This window comes from Rhineura floridana, chromosome 8 (genome assembly GCF_030035675.1).
Source record: "Rhineura floridana isolate rRhiFlo1 chromosome 8, rRhiFlo1.hap2, whole genome shotgun sequence".
In the NCBI taxonomy this organism is placed as follows: Eukaryota; Metazoa; Chordata; class Lepidosauria; order Squamata; family Rhineuridae; genus Rhineura; species Rhineura floridana.
In genome coordinates this window covers 125,459,075-125,475,835 of record NC_084487.1, presented here as the reverse complement: position 1 = coordinate 125,475,835, position 16,761 = coordinate 125,459,075, and the positions used below count along the sequence as shown (strand labels likewise).

Sequence of the window (16,761 nt, the reverse complement as noted above, 5' to 3'; positions counted from 1 at the left end):
ATTTGTTCTAATATCGCATTCTATGTGTCTTAAAGGCTATAAGCCAAACTATAATATTGAAATTGAACAAAGTTGTTTAATAGTGAAACTGCAAAGCTATGTGATGCTATATATTTTCATACTCTTCCCCTCCCCCAAAAGAATATGGTTTTATATTTGTCAAACCTTGTGCTTTGTTGTTAAAATAGAGAGCAGACAGAGCCCATTTTTCAATTACTATTTTGTTGTCTGTCTTCTCTTACCCTGATAATGGTTACCAATTTCATCATGAAAGCCGTATCCCAACTTTTGACCAACTACAAATCAATAGAATGTGGAAGAGTGTTTTCCCAATTGTGGTATATTGCCATTTTAGCTACAAGCTGTAGATGAGCTGTCATTTCACAATCCTCCTCTAATACTATGCCCTTAAGATAGCAAAACAATATTACAACAGGATCTCTGGGGAGATTCTTGATCCAGAATATTTTATTTCTGTCAGCAAAGTTTCCCAAAATATCTTAATTGTTGGACAAGCCCATATAACATGAAATAGATTTGTTCTGGGTGCCTTGTATCTCTAACATTGATAGCTAAGCTTTGGATAGATCTTATTTACAACAGTTGGTATGAAATACCACCTAGGTAATATCTTATAAACATTTATTTGAGGTTCATACAAAGAGCAGGATGGGAAACATTCTTCTAAAACCATGTCCATTTATCTGGTGATGTTTGAGTTGACATATCTAGTTCCTTTTTTACTTAATAATAGTTTCCAGATGGTTCTAAATTGGCAGTTATTTTATAAATCTGGCCTAATAATCCACGCAGTTGGTTAGCAGTTGAAATTAATAGCTCAGAACTCATGCGATTCCTTAATGAACTATAAAGCCTTAATAATCTATTTGTAATATGTCTGACTTGGAAATATTGAAGAAAGAGCAGATGCTCTTAACACTATATCCAATTTCATCTGATAATAGGTTTTTATTAATCTCTCCTTTATTATGATCCTAAGTTTGACCATTCTGTGTCACTCCTAAAGCTTCATGTCACCCAATAAGACTTTCTTATATTCAGCATTGTAGAATATTACAGCAGGTGGTGACAACCAGGATTTTGGCCAGTGCCAGAAAAATGACTGTTGATAGGTCATTTTGCTACATATATGGTAAAAGTTTTCAAACCATACCTTTGCTGCCCAAGCATGGTCACATTGTAATATTGTTTTATGTCCATGAATGCCAACCACCTATTGTTCATTGCTGGTAAAGTATATTAGATGTGATTCTGGATTTCTTACCTGCCTGGAAAAGATCCTGCTGGTTTTTAATCAATGAATGTTCACTTTAAACGTAATTTAAACAATAGAAACAAAGTACTTGGCATTATATTTATTTTTAACTGAGTTTCTTCCTATTGGAGAGAGTTTCAAATTTTCCAAGCTGCATAGACCATTTTTTCTCGCTAATAAGGCTAATAATTCTTGAGTTGTCCAAGCCTCTAGGTATGTAATTGGGTTCTTCCTCCATGGAATTCAACATCTTTGGAATGTCATATTTAACATTCTTCTGCATATGATATCCCAACCATTCTGATTTTTGTAAATTAATTTTATGCTTTGAGATCTGACAAAATTCTTCTAGGAGTTTCATTGAAAATAAAACAGCCGCTATCATAATGCCGTTGTATAAATCTATGGTGCGGCCGCATTTGGAATACTGTGTACAGTTCTGGTCGCCTCATCTCAAAAAGGATATTATAGAGTTGGAAAAGGTTCAGAAGAGGGCAACTGGAATGATCAAGGGGATGGAGCGACTCCCTTACGAGGAAAGGTTGCAGCATTTGGGGCTTTTTAGTTTAGAGAAAAGGCGGGTCAGAGGAGACATGATAGAAGTGTATAAAATTATGCATGGCATTGAGAAAGTGGATAGAGAAAAGTTCTTCTCCCTCTCTCATAATACTAGAACTCATGGACATTCAAAGAAGCTGAATGTTGGAAGATTCAGGACGGACAAAAGGAAGTACTTCTTTACTCAGCGCATAGTTAAACTATGGAATCTGCTCCCACAAGATGCAGTAATGGCCACCAGCTTGGATGGCTTTAAAAGAAGATTAGACAAATTCATGGAGGACAGGGCTATCAATGGCTACTAGCCATGATGGCTGTGCTGTGCCACCCTAGTCAGAGGCAGCATGCTTCTGAAAACCAGTTGCCAGAAGCCTCAGGAGGGGAGAGCGTTCTTGCACTCGAGTCCTGCTTGCGGGCTTCCCCCAGGCACCTGGTTGTCCACTGTGAGAACAGGATGCTGGACTAGATGGGCCACTGGCCTGATCCAGCAGGCTCTTCTTATGTTCATGAAAATGTCAAATGCTCTCTAGGTCTTTCAATATTATTACATCATCTGCATATAAACTGATTTTAAAATGATCTGTGTCCTACTTCCAACTCAGTTATATGATGTACTTAATGGCTCTATTGAAATATCCATTAATCATGGGGATAACAGAGATCCTTGCTAGATGCCTCTTTGAAGGTTGAACGTTTCATATTTTATCCTATAAAGGATATTGGATTGGTGTAAATCATTTTAATAGGCCAGAGAATGACTTCTGGTTATTCGGTTCAGTTCCTTTTTTTTCCTTTCAGTTATGGTTATTGAAAATACCCAAGAGAGCTGGTATAATTCGAGCAGGCCTCCCACCTTTAGCTCGGAAATAAGCTTAGAATTGTTCAGGGTTGTTAAAACAAAAAGGGATTGCGAAGAGCTCCAAAAAGACCTCTCCAAACTGAGTGAATGGGCGGAAAAATGGCAAATGCAATTCAATATAAACAAGTGTAAAATTATGCATATTGGAGCAAAAAATCTGAATTTCACATGGGGTCTGAACTGGCGGTGACCGACCAGGAGAGAGACCTCGGGGTTGTAGTGGACAGCACGATGAAAATGTCGACCCAGTGTGCGGCAGCTGTGAAAAAGGCAAATTCCATGCTAGCGATAATTAGGAAAGGTATTGAAAATAAAACAGCCGATATCATAATGCCGTTGTATAAATCTATGGTGCGGCCGCATTTGGAATACTGTGTACAGTTCTGGTCGCCTCATCTCAAAAAGGATATTATAGAGTTGGAAAAGGTTCAGAAGAGGGCAACCAGAATGATCAAGGGGATGGAGCGACTCCCTTACGAGGAAAGGTTGCAGCATTTGGGGCTTTTTAGTTTAGAGAAAAGGCAGGTCAGAGGAGACATGATAGAAGTGTATAAAATTATGCATGGCATTGAGAAAGTGGATAGAGAAAAGTTCTTCTCCCTCTCTCATAATACTAGAACTCGTGGACATTCAAAGAAGCTGAATGTTGGAAGATTCAGGACAGACAAAAGGAAGTACTTCTTTACTCAGCGCATAGTTAAACTATGGAATTTGTTCCCACAAGATGCAGTAATGGCCGTCAGCTTGGATGGCTTTAAAAGAAGATTAGACAAATTCATGGAGGACAGGGCTATCAATGGCTACTAGCCATGATGGCTGTGCTGTGCCACCCTAGTCAGAGGCAGCATGCTTCTGAAAACCAGTTGCCGGCAAAAGCCTCAGGAGGGGAGAGCGTTCTTGCACTCGGGTCCTGCTTGCGGGCTTCCCCCAGGCACCTGGTTGTCCACTGTGAGAACAGGATGCTGGACTAGATGGGCCACTGGCCTGATCCAGCAGGGTCTTCTTATGTTCTTAAGCCGAACTATTTCTGCCTAGGTTAGGAAACAGCTCCATTTATTTCTAAGACAAGCCAAACTCGGTGTGCCCCCTTCCTTTCCAACTGCCCCCTAATCCGCAACACCTACACTTTTCTTTAAATTCAACTTTTGGAGCTTTCCACAACCCCTTCCCTTTCTGCAATCCCTCCCCTTTTCTTTAAACCCACAGCAGATGGGACTGCTCCCCCTTTCCTGTTGCCTCTCCAGTGCCTTGGCATGCTGCATTGAAGAACTCCATGCTACAAGGCCCTTCCCATTATTTTCTTAAGAGTTTGGAAGCCATTGCTACATTTATATCCCACACTTCCTCCAAGGAGTTCAGGTTGTCATACATAGTTCACTCTTCCTCATTTTATCCTTGCAACACACCTCTGAGGTAGATTAGGCCAACTGGCCCAATGTCATCCATTGAGTTTCATGGTTGAGGATTTGAGACGGTGTCTTCAGTTATAATCTGGCCTTTGCCCCACCCCAGTCTGCTATATGATAGTAATCAACTCCCCTTCATTTTCTAAGTACTAGATGTCCATCTTTGTTTGAATTTTTGCATTTATGTTAATTACATGCCATGGTCAGGATGGAAAAAATAGTTTAAAATTCAGCGAGCCAGCCCAACATTTTTTGGAGCCTTGAAGGAACAAAATGTTTGGACTTGCTGTGGTAACATGGAGAAAGAGAAAGAGATCAGGGCTGTAGCTATCCAGGGTCTTGTGGTCTTAGATCCCTTACTTTTTTGTGAGCCAGGTCCCAACAGGGTCCCTATGTCTGTGGGGGTCTCTATGTGTCCAGTGTCCTATGAGCCAATCAGCATGAAAGGCAAGTGTGTTAGCCACTGAGAGTCTTCTAACTTGCTTCCTTGTCGTTTCCTGGTTATTGGAGCCAATCAGAGTGAAAGGAGTTCCTTTTACTTCCTTCTAAGTTCCTATTAGCTCCTACCAAGTTGTGGAGAGAGAGAATTCTATAATTGTGGAAGAAGAAACAGTGAATCCTGATGACAGCAACCCATCTACATTATCAAGCAGTTTGATAGAAGCAGTAGATAAATATGTAGATACGGAATTCAGGCAATATCTCTGACAGTGAGAAAATACAGTCAAATGGTGACGGTCATAGAGAAGAAGAAAGCAGTATTCAAGCCTGGCCATATTATAGTGTAATCTTAGAAGGGGGGATGGCTGTGAGGGGGCGTGGTTGTGTCTATCATGAAGAGACCCTGCACTTCTGAATTTGCCACTACATTAACCCCAGAGACCCCATTTCTAACCCCAGAGACCCCATCATTGGTTTGGTTGCTATTATGCTTTTAATAGGCCAATAGTATGGGCCTCTGACTATCTGCTCTGATTTAAGAAAATAGTTATATTCAAACATCTTTTTATGAGGAACTATGCTTTGCCTAAAAGTGAAACTAAGTATTGAGTGAAGAATAGGGAAGTTGAGGTTAGCTCTAGCAGCAGTAGAATTTCAGTCGAACGTTGTGAAATAAAAAGATGAGTGTAGGAGAGCTAAAAATGCATTTTCAAAAATCGCAGGTGTTTTCCACGTTGGCACATGGATGGGCAAAGTCGAAACATGTTGAGTGACCACCCAAGGTGGGCTGGGATAATGCTAATATTGGGAAAGGTGTATCTTTGATAGATGATGATTGTATAATGTGTAATCACTTTATAAAGCTATGCATTGATGATTTTTGCTCAGAGTTGGTTCTTGCGAGCCTCTCTCCTAATGCATTGGTCTTTGCTATCTCTCTTTTCAATAAACTCTGTCCTTTGGAGCACAATAAATCAAATCGACTGGAAAGTTTTTCCTTCCACAATAGAAAGTTGCAAGTTCTATGGAAATTAGAAGTCTAGGAAGGAAATGCAGAAGGGGGGGGGAAGCACTCAATTAAGATAATGAGATGGAGAAGTAGAAGATCAAATGAGGCAGAGAAATGGAGAAGGGCCCTAGCTCAGTGCTAGAGCATCTGCTTTGCATGCAGAAGGGCTTAGTTTCAATCCCCAGCAACTTCAGGTATCGCCTGGAAAGACTCCTGCCTGAAATACAGTAGGGCCCCACTCATATGGAGGGTTAGGTTCCAGACGCCTGCCGAAAAGCGAAAAGCACTGCAGGATCACGGCAGTTCCGGAGGGGGGGTCCTGCAGAGTGTTTTGTTTTGGGGGGGCTGCAGCCAGGCCATCAGAAGCGGCAATGAGGGCTGTCTGGGGCGTGCCAGCTGCAACCTCCCCGCTCTTCTTCAGGCCGTGCAAGGACTGCGTTGTTGCGAGGAAGGCCATCAGGCTCCTCCTCCCTCGAGTCCTCATCTCCTGGGGCTTCCCCAAGATGCTTGTCACCGCCGCGCACAGCTTGGTGGGCAGGTCGTGGGGCAGGCCGCGCAGCTGGGAGGCTCATCTCCAGCTCCACAAAGGGCATCTCGGTTCTAGCCAGCGCGCCGCAGCCACTCTGCAGCGGCTGCTGGAGGCTGAGAGTTCCGGTGCCTCCTTGCACCCCGCCTCCTCCTGGCGCTGGCCTCGGCATTGGCTGCACCAGGAGGCTCACCTCTCTGGCCCGGCTGACTTTGCCCTCGCCATGGGCTGGAGAAAGGGAGGGAGGGAGGCTGGCATTGGGAGTCTCCAGCCAGCTGTTTCTTCTCCTCCTGCAGCCAGCCTGGGGTGTCCTGGTCCAGGGCCAAGGCAGAGAGTGGCGCCGCAGCCGGCACCAAGAATCTTCCCCACCTCCCGCTCCAGGGCAGGGCGCTCTTGCTCCCTGCTGGGCCGCCGCCATATTAGCGGAATGCCGAAAAGCGGGACGCTGAAAAGTGGGGCCCTACTGTACTGGAGAGCTGCTGCAAGTCAGGATAGACAATACCATTCTGGATGGTCAACTGCTCTGACTTCGTTATAAGGCAGCTTCCTTTACAGAAATATTCTATCCCAGTTCCCCGAGTCTGTGCAGTCTCATTTGCATATTATGCAAATCAAGCATATCTTTGCTGCATTTTCCAGTTGATGTTTGTCTTGTTTCTAGCAGCTACCACCACCACCAATTGGCCAGGAATCAAAAGATGCATCTTTCCACCTGGCCACTTGCAGGTTGCCTAGATTCTGGTTCCCAGCACTATGGAATATTGTGGCTGTGAAACTGTCTGCGCCAGCAGTTAGAAACTGAACACAAAACCGTACACTACAATGTAGATAGGACACCTTAGGTCAGACCACCACCGCCTCTAATTAGCTACACAAGAAGCCATGCTGTCATAATATTCTTATTCACACAGGCGTTTAAACCTTAATTTTCTGCTTAGCGGGGTTGAGTTGGATTGGTTCTTTTACATATATTATTGGTGCATTTTAGGTTGTTTTTATACTAGTTTTTAATGTTTTGTAAGTTGTTTTGAGTTCACCTTTTTGAAAAAAAAAAAAGGCAATCCTTGCCAACAGCCGGGTATATAGCTGTTCCCTTTCCCCACTTTGCAGTTCCTGAACATGCTGTTGATTGATGAAGAAGTGTGTGCTTACTAAAGTTAAGCATGTTCAGTACCTTTTAAGTGTACAGACCTGCCATGTGTAAACGTTGTTGCATAACTGTGTCTTGGGTTGCCATCCTGAATTACAATTTGAAGAGGGGTTTTTTTTTTTTAATGGATAGTTAAATATATGCACATGTGCATGCATATCACCTATACCCCTTAACTCCAAAATACCATTTTGTTAAGCAGGTAATTTTCAAACGGATTGATGAAAACAAAACGATGACAAGTTGTGGTCTACAGTCCTTAAACACGCTGATGGTCGTTTTCTCTTTGCTCTTGCCAGCAGGTAAGGCTAGTTTTTCCATTGGTTTTGGTTTGTTTCTTTTTAAATGCTAGAAGCATGTTGTTGTTGTTATGTGCCTTCTAGTCGATTATGACCTACGGCGACCCTATGAATCAGCAACCTCCAATAGCATCTGTTGTGAACCGCCTTGTTCAGATCTTGTAAGTTCAGGTCTGTGGCTTCCTTTGTGGAATCAATCCATCTCTTGTTTTGGCCTTCCTCTTTTTCTACTCACTTCCGTTATTCTCAGCATTATTGTCTTTTAGTATTTAAGGTGTTTTTGCTACGAAATATTAAAGAATCATTTATCATTTATAGTCACCCGAGCTTTCACATATAAATGCCTGCTTCATCAGGTGCATTTGATTGTATGCATTGATGAAATAAGGTCTTGCCTTCAAAGCCAATAACTGAGCAGTCAATTGGTTTGTGAAAACTGCAATTCTTTGAAATTCATTGATATTCTGCTTCATTAAAAAGAAGTGCAGTTTATGTAATAAAACAGTAAAATGCAAAATAACTCATATTAAACCCCCAGTAATATCAGCAACAGAAAAATAAATTCCATAGTTGCTCTGCAGCATCAAATATATGAAAGACTGTTCAGCCAAAATATAATAAATATCCAGAGGAATAGGTGTGTCTTAAGATGATGAAATATACTACTTATAACACCTGACACATCTCCAGAGGCAGGGAGTTCCACAAACAGGGTACGACAATAGAGAAAGCCTTATCCCAAATCACTGTCCATTGGGCTTTGCCCATCATCGGGACCATGAAAAGGGCCTCTCCTCTGCAGATCTCAGTGGCTGGGCCAGCCCATAGAAAGGTGCTCCTTCAAGTATTTAGGCCACAAGCCATTTAGGGCCTTAAGAGTCAACATCAGAACAATGATGCTAACTTGTTGTGTTGCTCAATGACCAAGTGGCAATTCTGCACCAGCTGCAGCTTCTAAACAGTCTTTAAGAGTAGCCCCACACAGAGCACATTGCAAGGTCCTGGTATGTATTTACAAAGCCCTGAACAACTTAGGTCCAAGGTATCTTAGGGACCATCTGAAGCTTTGTATCCTAGCTCGATCACTGAAATCATCTGCAGGAGTGGCTTTGGTGGTTCCCCGGGTTGGCAAGGCTCATTTAACATTGACACAAAATAAAGCCTTCATTGTCATCGGTCCAGTTCTCTGGAATGCTCTGCCAACAGAGATTCAGCAGGCACCTTCTGTTTTTTAACTTTTGAAAGCCTGCTGAAAATCTTCCTGTTCTGCCAGGCTTATGCAGGCAATTAAGAAGATGTCCTTTCACAATAGGTGACCTTTGTTTTGTTGAATTTTTAATGTTTTTATTTTATGGTGGTGGTTTTTTGTTACTCGGTATGAACCGCTTTGATGCTTTTAATGAAATAGTGGTATACACATATTTATAAATAAATAAACTTCATAATCTAGTCATGAAGTTACTAGAACATTGGTTGCTGTGGCCAGGCTGTCCTCCTCCAGGAGCAGCCATAGCTGTTAAACCAGCTGGAGCTGGAAATAGGCACTGGGCGTCCAGTGACAATGCAGGATCCAGGAGTACCCTGAAACTATGAATCTGCTCCATTAGGGGAGTGTGACCCTACCTAAAATGGGCAGTCTGTCCACTTCCTGGACATAGGGCCCAACCACCTTCAGTGCCTCCATTTTGTTGGGATGCAGATACAGGGTTTTGGGCCCTTATCCAACCCATTACTTCCTCCAGGCACTGGTCCACCACCTGCACAGTCACACCTGATTTGGATGGAATGATGAGATAAAGTTTTACCTTACATTTCTTTTATTTTAGTGACCCTCAGACTGTGGGATGGGCACCCTTTGGGGCTGCAACATATTTGGAAAGGTGTATCAAGTTCTAGAAAGGGATAAGTTCTTGAGGCAGGCAGAACTTTCCTCTCCTCATCAGCCAATTATTTGGTTCACGTATGATTTGGGGTGGCAGTTGCTGTGATGTAGGTGACTCTGTGAAAGTTTGTTGAGGGATAGATGGTTAGTGCTGGGATGGGAGGGTGCATAAGGCAGAATAGGTTTAGGGGAGGGAGTCAAGTTCAAAAAATTAGAATATGGCTGCGTTGGATGCATACATCTGACTGATGTTTCCTATTTCCAAAGCCAGACAACTCAAATTTTTCTGGCTGCTGTTGAGTTTCCAAAGCTGCTTTTTGTTTTATGCTAGCCTGAGACAACATGTAACCTGCCACAGCTCTTTACCATAGATTATGGCCAGATGCTTTACAGCCTTTACTTTTGCAGTCCGCAGTAGCAATATCAAAAGAGTTATTGAGCTTCTGACAACCATCTGTGAATGGTTCAGAATTTTGCAGTTCTATTGTATTGTTTAAATTCTGGTACAGAATATGGCTTTTCCTGCAAATCTTCTACCTTTTCTAACACTTGTGGTTGCAGACAACAGACTGAAAATGTTTTAGGGATTAGAAACAAGGAGGTCAAGAGAGTGGAGTATGGCTTCTGGTGGTCCTGGAAGGAAGTTTTATAGACCTTCACTCTCCCTGCCCTCTGTCGTGTTGCCTGAAGCTGCCTGCCACTCTTTTGCGGCCTACTGCCGAAAATAAAGCACAAACACCGTTTGTTGGATTGAATCATAGGCCACTTTAAAAACAGAATCCAATTAGAATAATGAACCTGCAGAGGGAAATTAAGTGCGGGAGCGTCCTGATGATCCAGGCAAAGCCTGCTTGCAGCTATAGGGCAACCAAACCCTGCCTGAGCCAAGGGCTGCCCTGTGCCAGGCCCCAGCTCAGGCCACACCCTGAAGATGTATAGAGGGTCCAACCCACGTCTTCGCCCCTTGGGGCCCTGAAACCCCGAGCGGATGAGGCACATTGTCCCCAAAGGCGGCCTGTATTCTGCCTCCGGGCCGTATAGCCTGGAGCTGCAGGCCTCCGGAGCCGCCTATCACCCCCAAAGATGCCTAAAGGTGTCACCTAGCTGCCGTTCCCTTTTAACCTTTTTCCCGCACTTCTTTGCCACAGAAGGGGGACAAGCCTCTGCTAAGTCTCCCTTCACCCCACCACCCGATAAGAAGCTCGCGCAGGCCCCTCTCCAGGTCCATCAGAAGGATATCGTTGCCCACTTCTGTCAGATGCACACCGTCTGGCCGAAATAGTTCCACCCTGTCATGTCTAATCTCTGGGTGGTGAATGACCGAACCCCCAGAGTCCATCAGCGCCCTCTAGATTTGCCTGTTCACCTTTTTGCAGGCCCTGTCCATCCCCTGTGGGTAGGGTTGCCATATTGCCCGGTTAGCCAGGTTTTACCTGGATTCTTTCTATGCCACCCAGCACCTGGTTAGCCCCTTAGGTGGCCCGGATTCTCAGCTTTAATTTTTAAAAAAATTAAGTTTCTAGGTGGTCCAGTTCTCGAGATATACATAAAAACGTCAGCCACCCCCCCAACTGTTAAATCTTTTTTTAAAAACAAATCTAGCACTTCGTAGCTTTAACCCTGCCCATTCAGGATTGCAGCCAATCAGTGTGAAGCCAGTTTGGTTGACCTGAGGCAGTGTCATTGCAATGTCAGAAAATGGTGGGTCCCCTCCCGTTTATCTGAAAATCTCATAAATTGGGTAAGTATATACATTTCAGCCGCCGCAAGACTGTTGGGGGGGCTAAAGTCATCCATGGAGGCCCGAGACCAGATTGACCGTCCCCTAGCCCTCCCATGCCACCAGTTGCAGTGAGGGCAGTGAAGAGCCTCCTCCACGCAAGGATGGCACTGCATGCTAGCCTCCCCCCCCGCAAGAGCCCATGAAAACAAAATCAAATGTCCTGGCCTGAGTGCCCACTGCGCCACTCCAAGGGTCATCACTGCTAAATCGCATGCTGCCGAGAAGGTGGGGGGGATCGCTGCTGCAAGAAAAGGCCTGGCTCAAAGCCTTACCACCGCTGCTGCCAAATTCAAAGGAGGGCGGGAAGCCGGCAGCATGGGTTTAAATACCCATTGGCCGCCCCGCCCCCTCCTTGTGTGCCATGTCAGCACATCAGCACCACATGTGTACGCACCCTCCAAGATGGCGGCCTAGGCTTCGGCTGCGGCCCCAGAACTCGCCCCTTTTGCCCGGTAAGTACCGGGCGCGGAGCTGGATTGCTCACTTTCCCCTGGCAACTCAGACATAGCAAAAGAGAAACAATATCGGAATCTTTCAAAACTTAGTTCTTGAGGCAGAGTGACTCATATAAACACATATGAGGATTAATTGTATAATTTGTTATATGCACAGAACCTGGGTTTCCTTGGATCTGGCAAAGAGCAGATTAAACACACCTCTGGCTAAGTCCATCTCTTATTCATCGTTTCTGTGCACTTCCACAATATAGGATTCTGTGTGCAGATGCCAACAGTCTGTGTTTTGGGGGTCCCTAAGCAAACTGTCCTTGGTTGGCCTCCCTGGTGGCATCCTTTGGTAGTCTCTGAGGTTTATTTTTTATTTTTATTTTGTATCTGCCTACCTTTTTGTATTATCATGTGCAGGATCCCTGCCGCATACACCTTGGATATTAAGGGGTCTGCTTCCCTTACACCTTTTCCATTGCTGCTGCCACCACTTTGTTCCTTGTAATTCCTTTATTCACCTTTTACTCTCCACCCCCAGTGGCTGGGTTCATATATGGAATGAACAGTATTTGCATTTAAAAGTCAAAAGAAATATATTAATTTATTTAAAGCACGTTTATAAAATAACAGAAAGATTTAAAGATAGGATGTAAAGTAATGGTTCATTATTCATTTGGGAAGAAGGGTAGGACAAAAAGTCTAATTAAATTATAATAATAATTGTATAGATGTGTTTATTTGCTCTACTTCTCTTCCCTGTTCTAAACCAATTGCTCTTAGGTTCTCCTCCTGAGTTAACTCAGAGGCTATTTACTAATAGGCAAAAAACCTTGAAGTTTAAGAACGTACCTATAGCCAACAGATATTTCTATCAAACTTTAAAAAGCAGGGAAATTGGGCAGCTATAGTGAATGCACCAGGGAAGCAGGAGACTTGACCTCTGAGATATTGGACTGCCCCCCAAATCTGTAAAAATGCAAACATAATTTGGGTTGGTCTTTCACAGTCCAATCCACTTGCTGTATAGCTGGCAAGAATTTGGTAACATGTGCCTCTGAGCATATGGTGAGTGGTGGCAACACCTGCTATCAGCCCAAATAACAGAAACAAGACACGTGCTGTGCTGATCTTGTTTTAGCAGGGAGGCAGCAACAATATTAAGATAGTTGATATAGTTCAGATAGCCACTTTAAATATGTTTAATTTACTTTGCAATTTTAGTGAAGTTTTGTATAGTAAAGCATTTTCTTTTGCTTTGGTTTCTGTGAATATGTGAACTACAGCAACACTTTGCAACACCAAAAAAAATCTCCAGAAACAATTGTGGAATAATGGCACTGACAATTCTGCAGAATAGCCTCCAGATGACATGAGGAGTATCTCAGATTGCACAAGATAAAACAGTGGGAGATGACATATATTGTAGCAAACTTCTAGGTGTGCTCTATGTTTTTAATTGACCATGTCCACCTTTCCTTAAGTTGAGTAGTTTAAGCATAGCAGGCTGAAAACATGGATGGTACATTTTTAACTTGCCTATTGGTTTTTATGGATTTTTATTTGGTATGGTTTTAAATTTGTATATTTGTTTTTAATTGTTGTAAACCGCCCAGAGAGCTTCAGCTATGAGGCGGTATATAAATGCAATAAATAAATAAATCTTGGGCAGGCCAAGATTGTTGTTTTCCAACAGCTAAAGTCATTGCTTTAGTAGTAACATATTGTAAGTTTGATTTTACATCAAACTGCAGTTTCAGATTCAACTGTTAATGCACCCCAAATAGAAATAGAACATAACCTCCAGTTTGAAACACAAAAGGCTGTCTTCACCTCATATGACAGTGACCAATTAAAAGGCTTTGAAATTAATAAAAATAATTTTGACACAGATTTCTAAGATGAATAATGAGAGAAATATAATTTTCTGTTACTGTTACTCTGTAGAAACAGTAGTAACACTGGAAAGAAGCAAAGTAAGAAAGAACACCAACAAACATACAAAAATGTAATTCTCCATCTTCGGAGATGGCAGGTGTTGACACCACTCACCATATGCTCAGAGGCACATTTCCCTGCTTTGTAAAATTTATCAGAAATATCTGTCGGCTATAGGTACGTTCTTAAACCGTAAGGTTTTTTGCCTGTTAGTGAATATCTCTGCTTTTTAATCCAGGAGGTAAGAAATGGGTTCCTGTGCAAATTTGCTGAGAATTGATGGATCATTTGCATGCTTATTGAGTTAAGTGGGATTTACTTCCCTGCAATCATGTTTAGGATAGGTGAAACTGACCACAGGGGATGGGGGGAGGAAGGGCAGAGGGGAGGAGGAGCAGGGGAGGAGGAGGACGGGTTTGATCATTTGCATGTTTATTGAGTTCAGTGGGATTTACTCCCCTGCAGTCATGCTTAGGATAGGTGAAACTGACCTGGGGGAGGGGCAGGGAGGGAAGAGGGAGAGGAGGGATTGCATGGGTGGGTGGGCACCGGGCAGAGGGGAAGCCCCTTTCCTTTCCAAAAGGAAAACATTGTGAGCAGTATCATTGCTTTTTCAGGATTTCCCCACCTTTTTATTCTACAGGAGGCATATGTAGCCTCCCACCCAAATTTAAACCAAAGCTGTCCCTGGCCACATCCACACCAGACCTTTATTTCATTTTAGACAGTCATGGCTTCTCCCAAAGAATCCTGGAAGTGTAGTTAGTGAAGGGGGTGCTGAGAGTTGCTAGGAGGCGCGCTGTTCCCCTCACAGAGCTTCATTCAGAGCTGCTGACTGTTAAACCATTCTGGCCACTGGAGCTCTCTCAGGGGAATAGGAGTCAGTTAATATCTTCTCCCCAAAGTTCTGTTGATTGCCCTTGCCACTTTCCTGTTCTTGACATTAGAGTTCTATATAAGGTGGTGATACTCATAGTGAATATGACCTTTGTCCTATTGGATGTGACTTCACTTGCAGAGTATTGCCTGTGAACAGGCAAGGAGAAAATAAAGATGGTAGTTGGAACTTCTTGTCCAGCCCCATTACCTGCTTAATAAGAGTGTTTGTAGTTTTGAGGAGTTCTGGAGTGTGTTGAGATTGACAGAGGTCAAACCAAGGTCCGTTAATATTCTTAGAATCTGTGAGCTGTATATTAATCAACTTGAGCCAAACTGGAAAAAGTCTACAACTGTGCAGGCAGAACTCTTGCCTTTCCTATATCAGCTGCAAAACCTGCAAAGCCATAGCTACAGCTGAGAAACAGTGAAGACCACTTCCTATACAATATCTTCCAGTGCTGCTGCGGCTGTTCAGAGTAGTTTTGGAACCTCTCAACAAGGTAATAGGGCAACATAGGCCTGCAGTTCTTTGACCAGGACTCTTGTGACTGTTCCATCAGTCACAGTAGCAATGCTGATCATTGTGTAGCCATATTCTGTCTCATCCCTAGGTACGTCTGGAACTTAATATTAATCCAGATATCTATGGGATCACAGCAGAAGAAAATGAATGTTCTTTTGATAGAAGTATAAAGGACTGGAATTACTTTTCAAAAAATGTTCTGCATTTTATTCTTCCAAAGAGAACTAACTGCCAAATGAAACGTGACTTGGCTAAAAAAAAAAAAAAAGTCATTAGATGTTCATATATTTTATTATTTTAAGAATCTTATGTAAGATCTGGAAAATAGTAATTCTTTGTGCCTGTCCTATGTCAAATTGTTTGGAAATTATAGGAAACTAATAAGGTCATCCTTCATATAAGCACATCAGATGTTTGGCACCTGTAATTCATCAGTCTTTACTTCTGCAATGAAATCTGTATTCTTCGCCCTTCAACCCCATGTCATAGCGAAATAAATTATATGCAATGTTGGCCAAAGTTTTTACTGATTGGGGACGCAATCCTAACCCCTGGTCAGCAGCAGCAGGGCTTGATAGAGTGGCACAGCCAGTGCTGTATCTACAGCCCCAGTGCTCGTGCCAACAAGAATTGGGGGGGGCAGAAAAATGCCCATTGCTGTCATGTGATGGCAGCAGGGTCAACCCCTTCCCTTCTCACCCCAAATGCTCCGGTTTTTTTGCTGGCTGCTGCCAGTTGGGGATGCAGCTGATGGTAGCTTCTATCTACAGTATAGGTAGGCACACTGGGGCACTCCGCACTGGTAGAGTTTCTCCACTGATGGTGGACCTCCGTGCCAGGTGCCAGGGATGGAGGGAGGTACACCAAATCGAGCGGTTGGATTGCTCTGCCTGTTTTTAAAGCACTGTTAGGATCCTGTCCATATTTCTTATCTTTTTTTCTTATAGTAAGCAGTGGTCACTGTTCATAGTTGGTATTTCTCTCTCCCTCCTCCCTTCATTTCTGATTGCTTATAGAAGCAATTTGGAGCTCACTTTGAACTATATTTCATTCTTGAGTACGAGAAGTGCTAGAGTGTAATGTCAAAATATGTATATAGCATCTACTCTGAGAAGTGCATTTCTGTTTTCAATGGATGGGTTTTCCTCTGGCATACAACGATGCAGAATCCAGTCCTTTCCCAATTTTCACCCTCTGTGTATATTGCAGAGAAATCCTGCCATTCAGGGGTGTGTGTGTGTGCTATTCTTAATGCATCATGTGGTACACATATTTTGTCAGGAGAGTTTAACTTTTGTTCCCAAAGTCGAAAAGAAAATTATGAATCAGAAGTTGGTTTCTCTATATGAACTATTAAGTACTGTAGGGTCAAAACATATGCATTCTGTCTTTGATGTATATCAGAAATGAGCTGCCAGGTGAAAAACAGAATGGGCCTCCTTCAACAGTATGTAAAAGAGGGAGCTTTAGTGTATGCTACAAATCTGCTTTCCCCCAAAATCAGACTTTTTGCAGTAAGGAATGTGGCAGGGAAAAGCAATAGACAGGGTGGAATAACAATTGCTTGACACAACGTCGTATAACCACCCACAAACCTTGTGTTAAGAAATCAGATAAATGCTCCATAAATGGGTTATCTGGAACCAATAAGGTTGCCATGTCAAAGCAACCCAACCCTGAGATTTCAGGAGTGGGCCCAAGTGATCTCACAGGGGCAGGTCTTAGTGATGTCACAGGGGTGGGCCCTAGTGATGTCATTAAGCATGATACCTTAAGCATCAACCACAGT

The 16,761-nt window shown here is 43.1% G+C and overlaps 1 protein-coding gene across 8 annotated transcripts in view; it reads left to right on the top strand.

Moving 5' to 3' along the window:
* Window positions 1-16,761, top strand: part of SHISAL1 (shisa like 1) — a 124,994-nt gene that overhangs the window by 49,539 nt on the left and 58,694 nt on the right. For 7 of the 8 annotated variants that reach the window (XM_061582378.1, XM_061582376.1, XM_061582380.1 and 4 more), the window contains one exon: window positions 7,428-7,527. In XM_061582378.1, the coding sequence (XP_061438362.1) occupies window positions 7,461-7,527 (67 nt within the window). In that variant the 5' untranslated portion in view covers window positions 7,428-7,460. Of the gene's footprint in view, window positions 1-7,424; window positions 7,528-16,761 lie in introns of all 8 variants that reach the window. The other variant, XM_061582381.1, reaches the window with a different exon arrangement.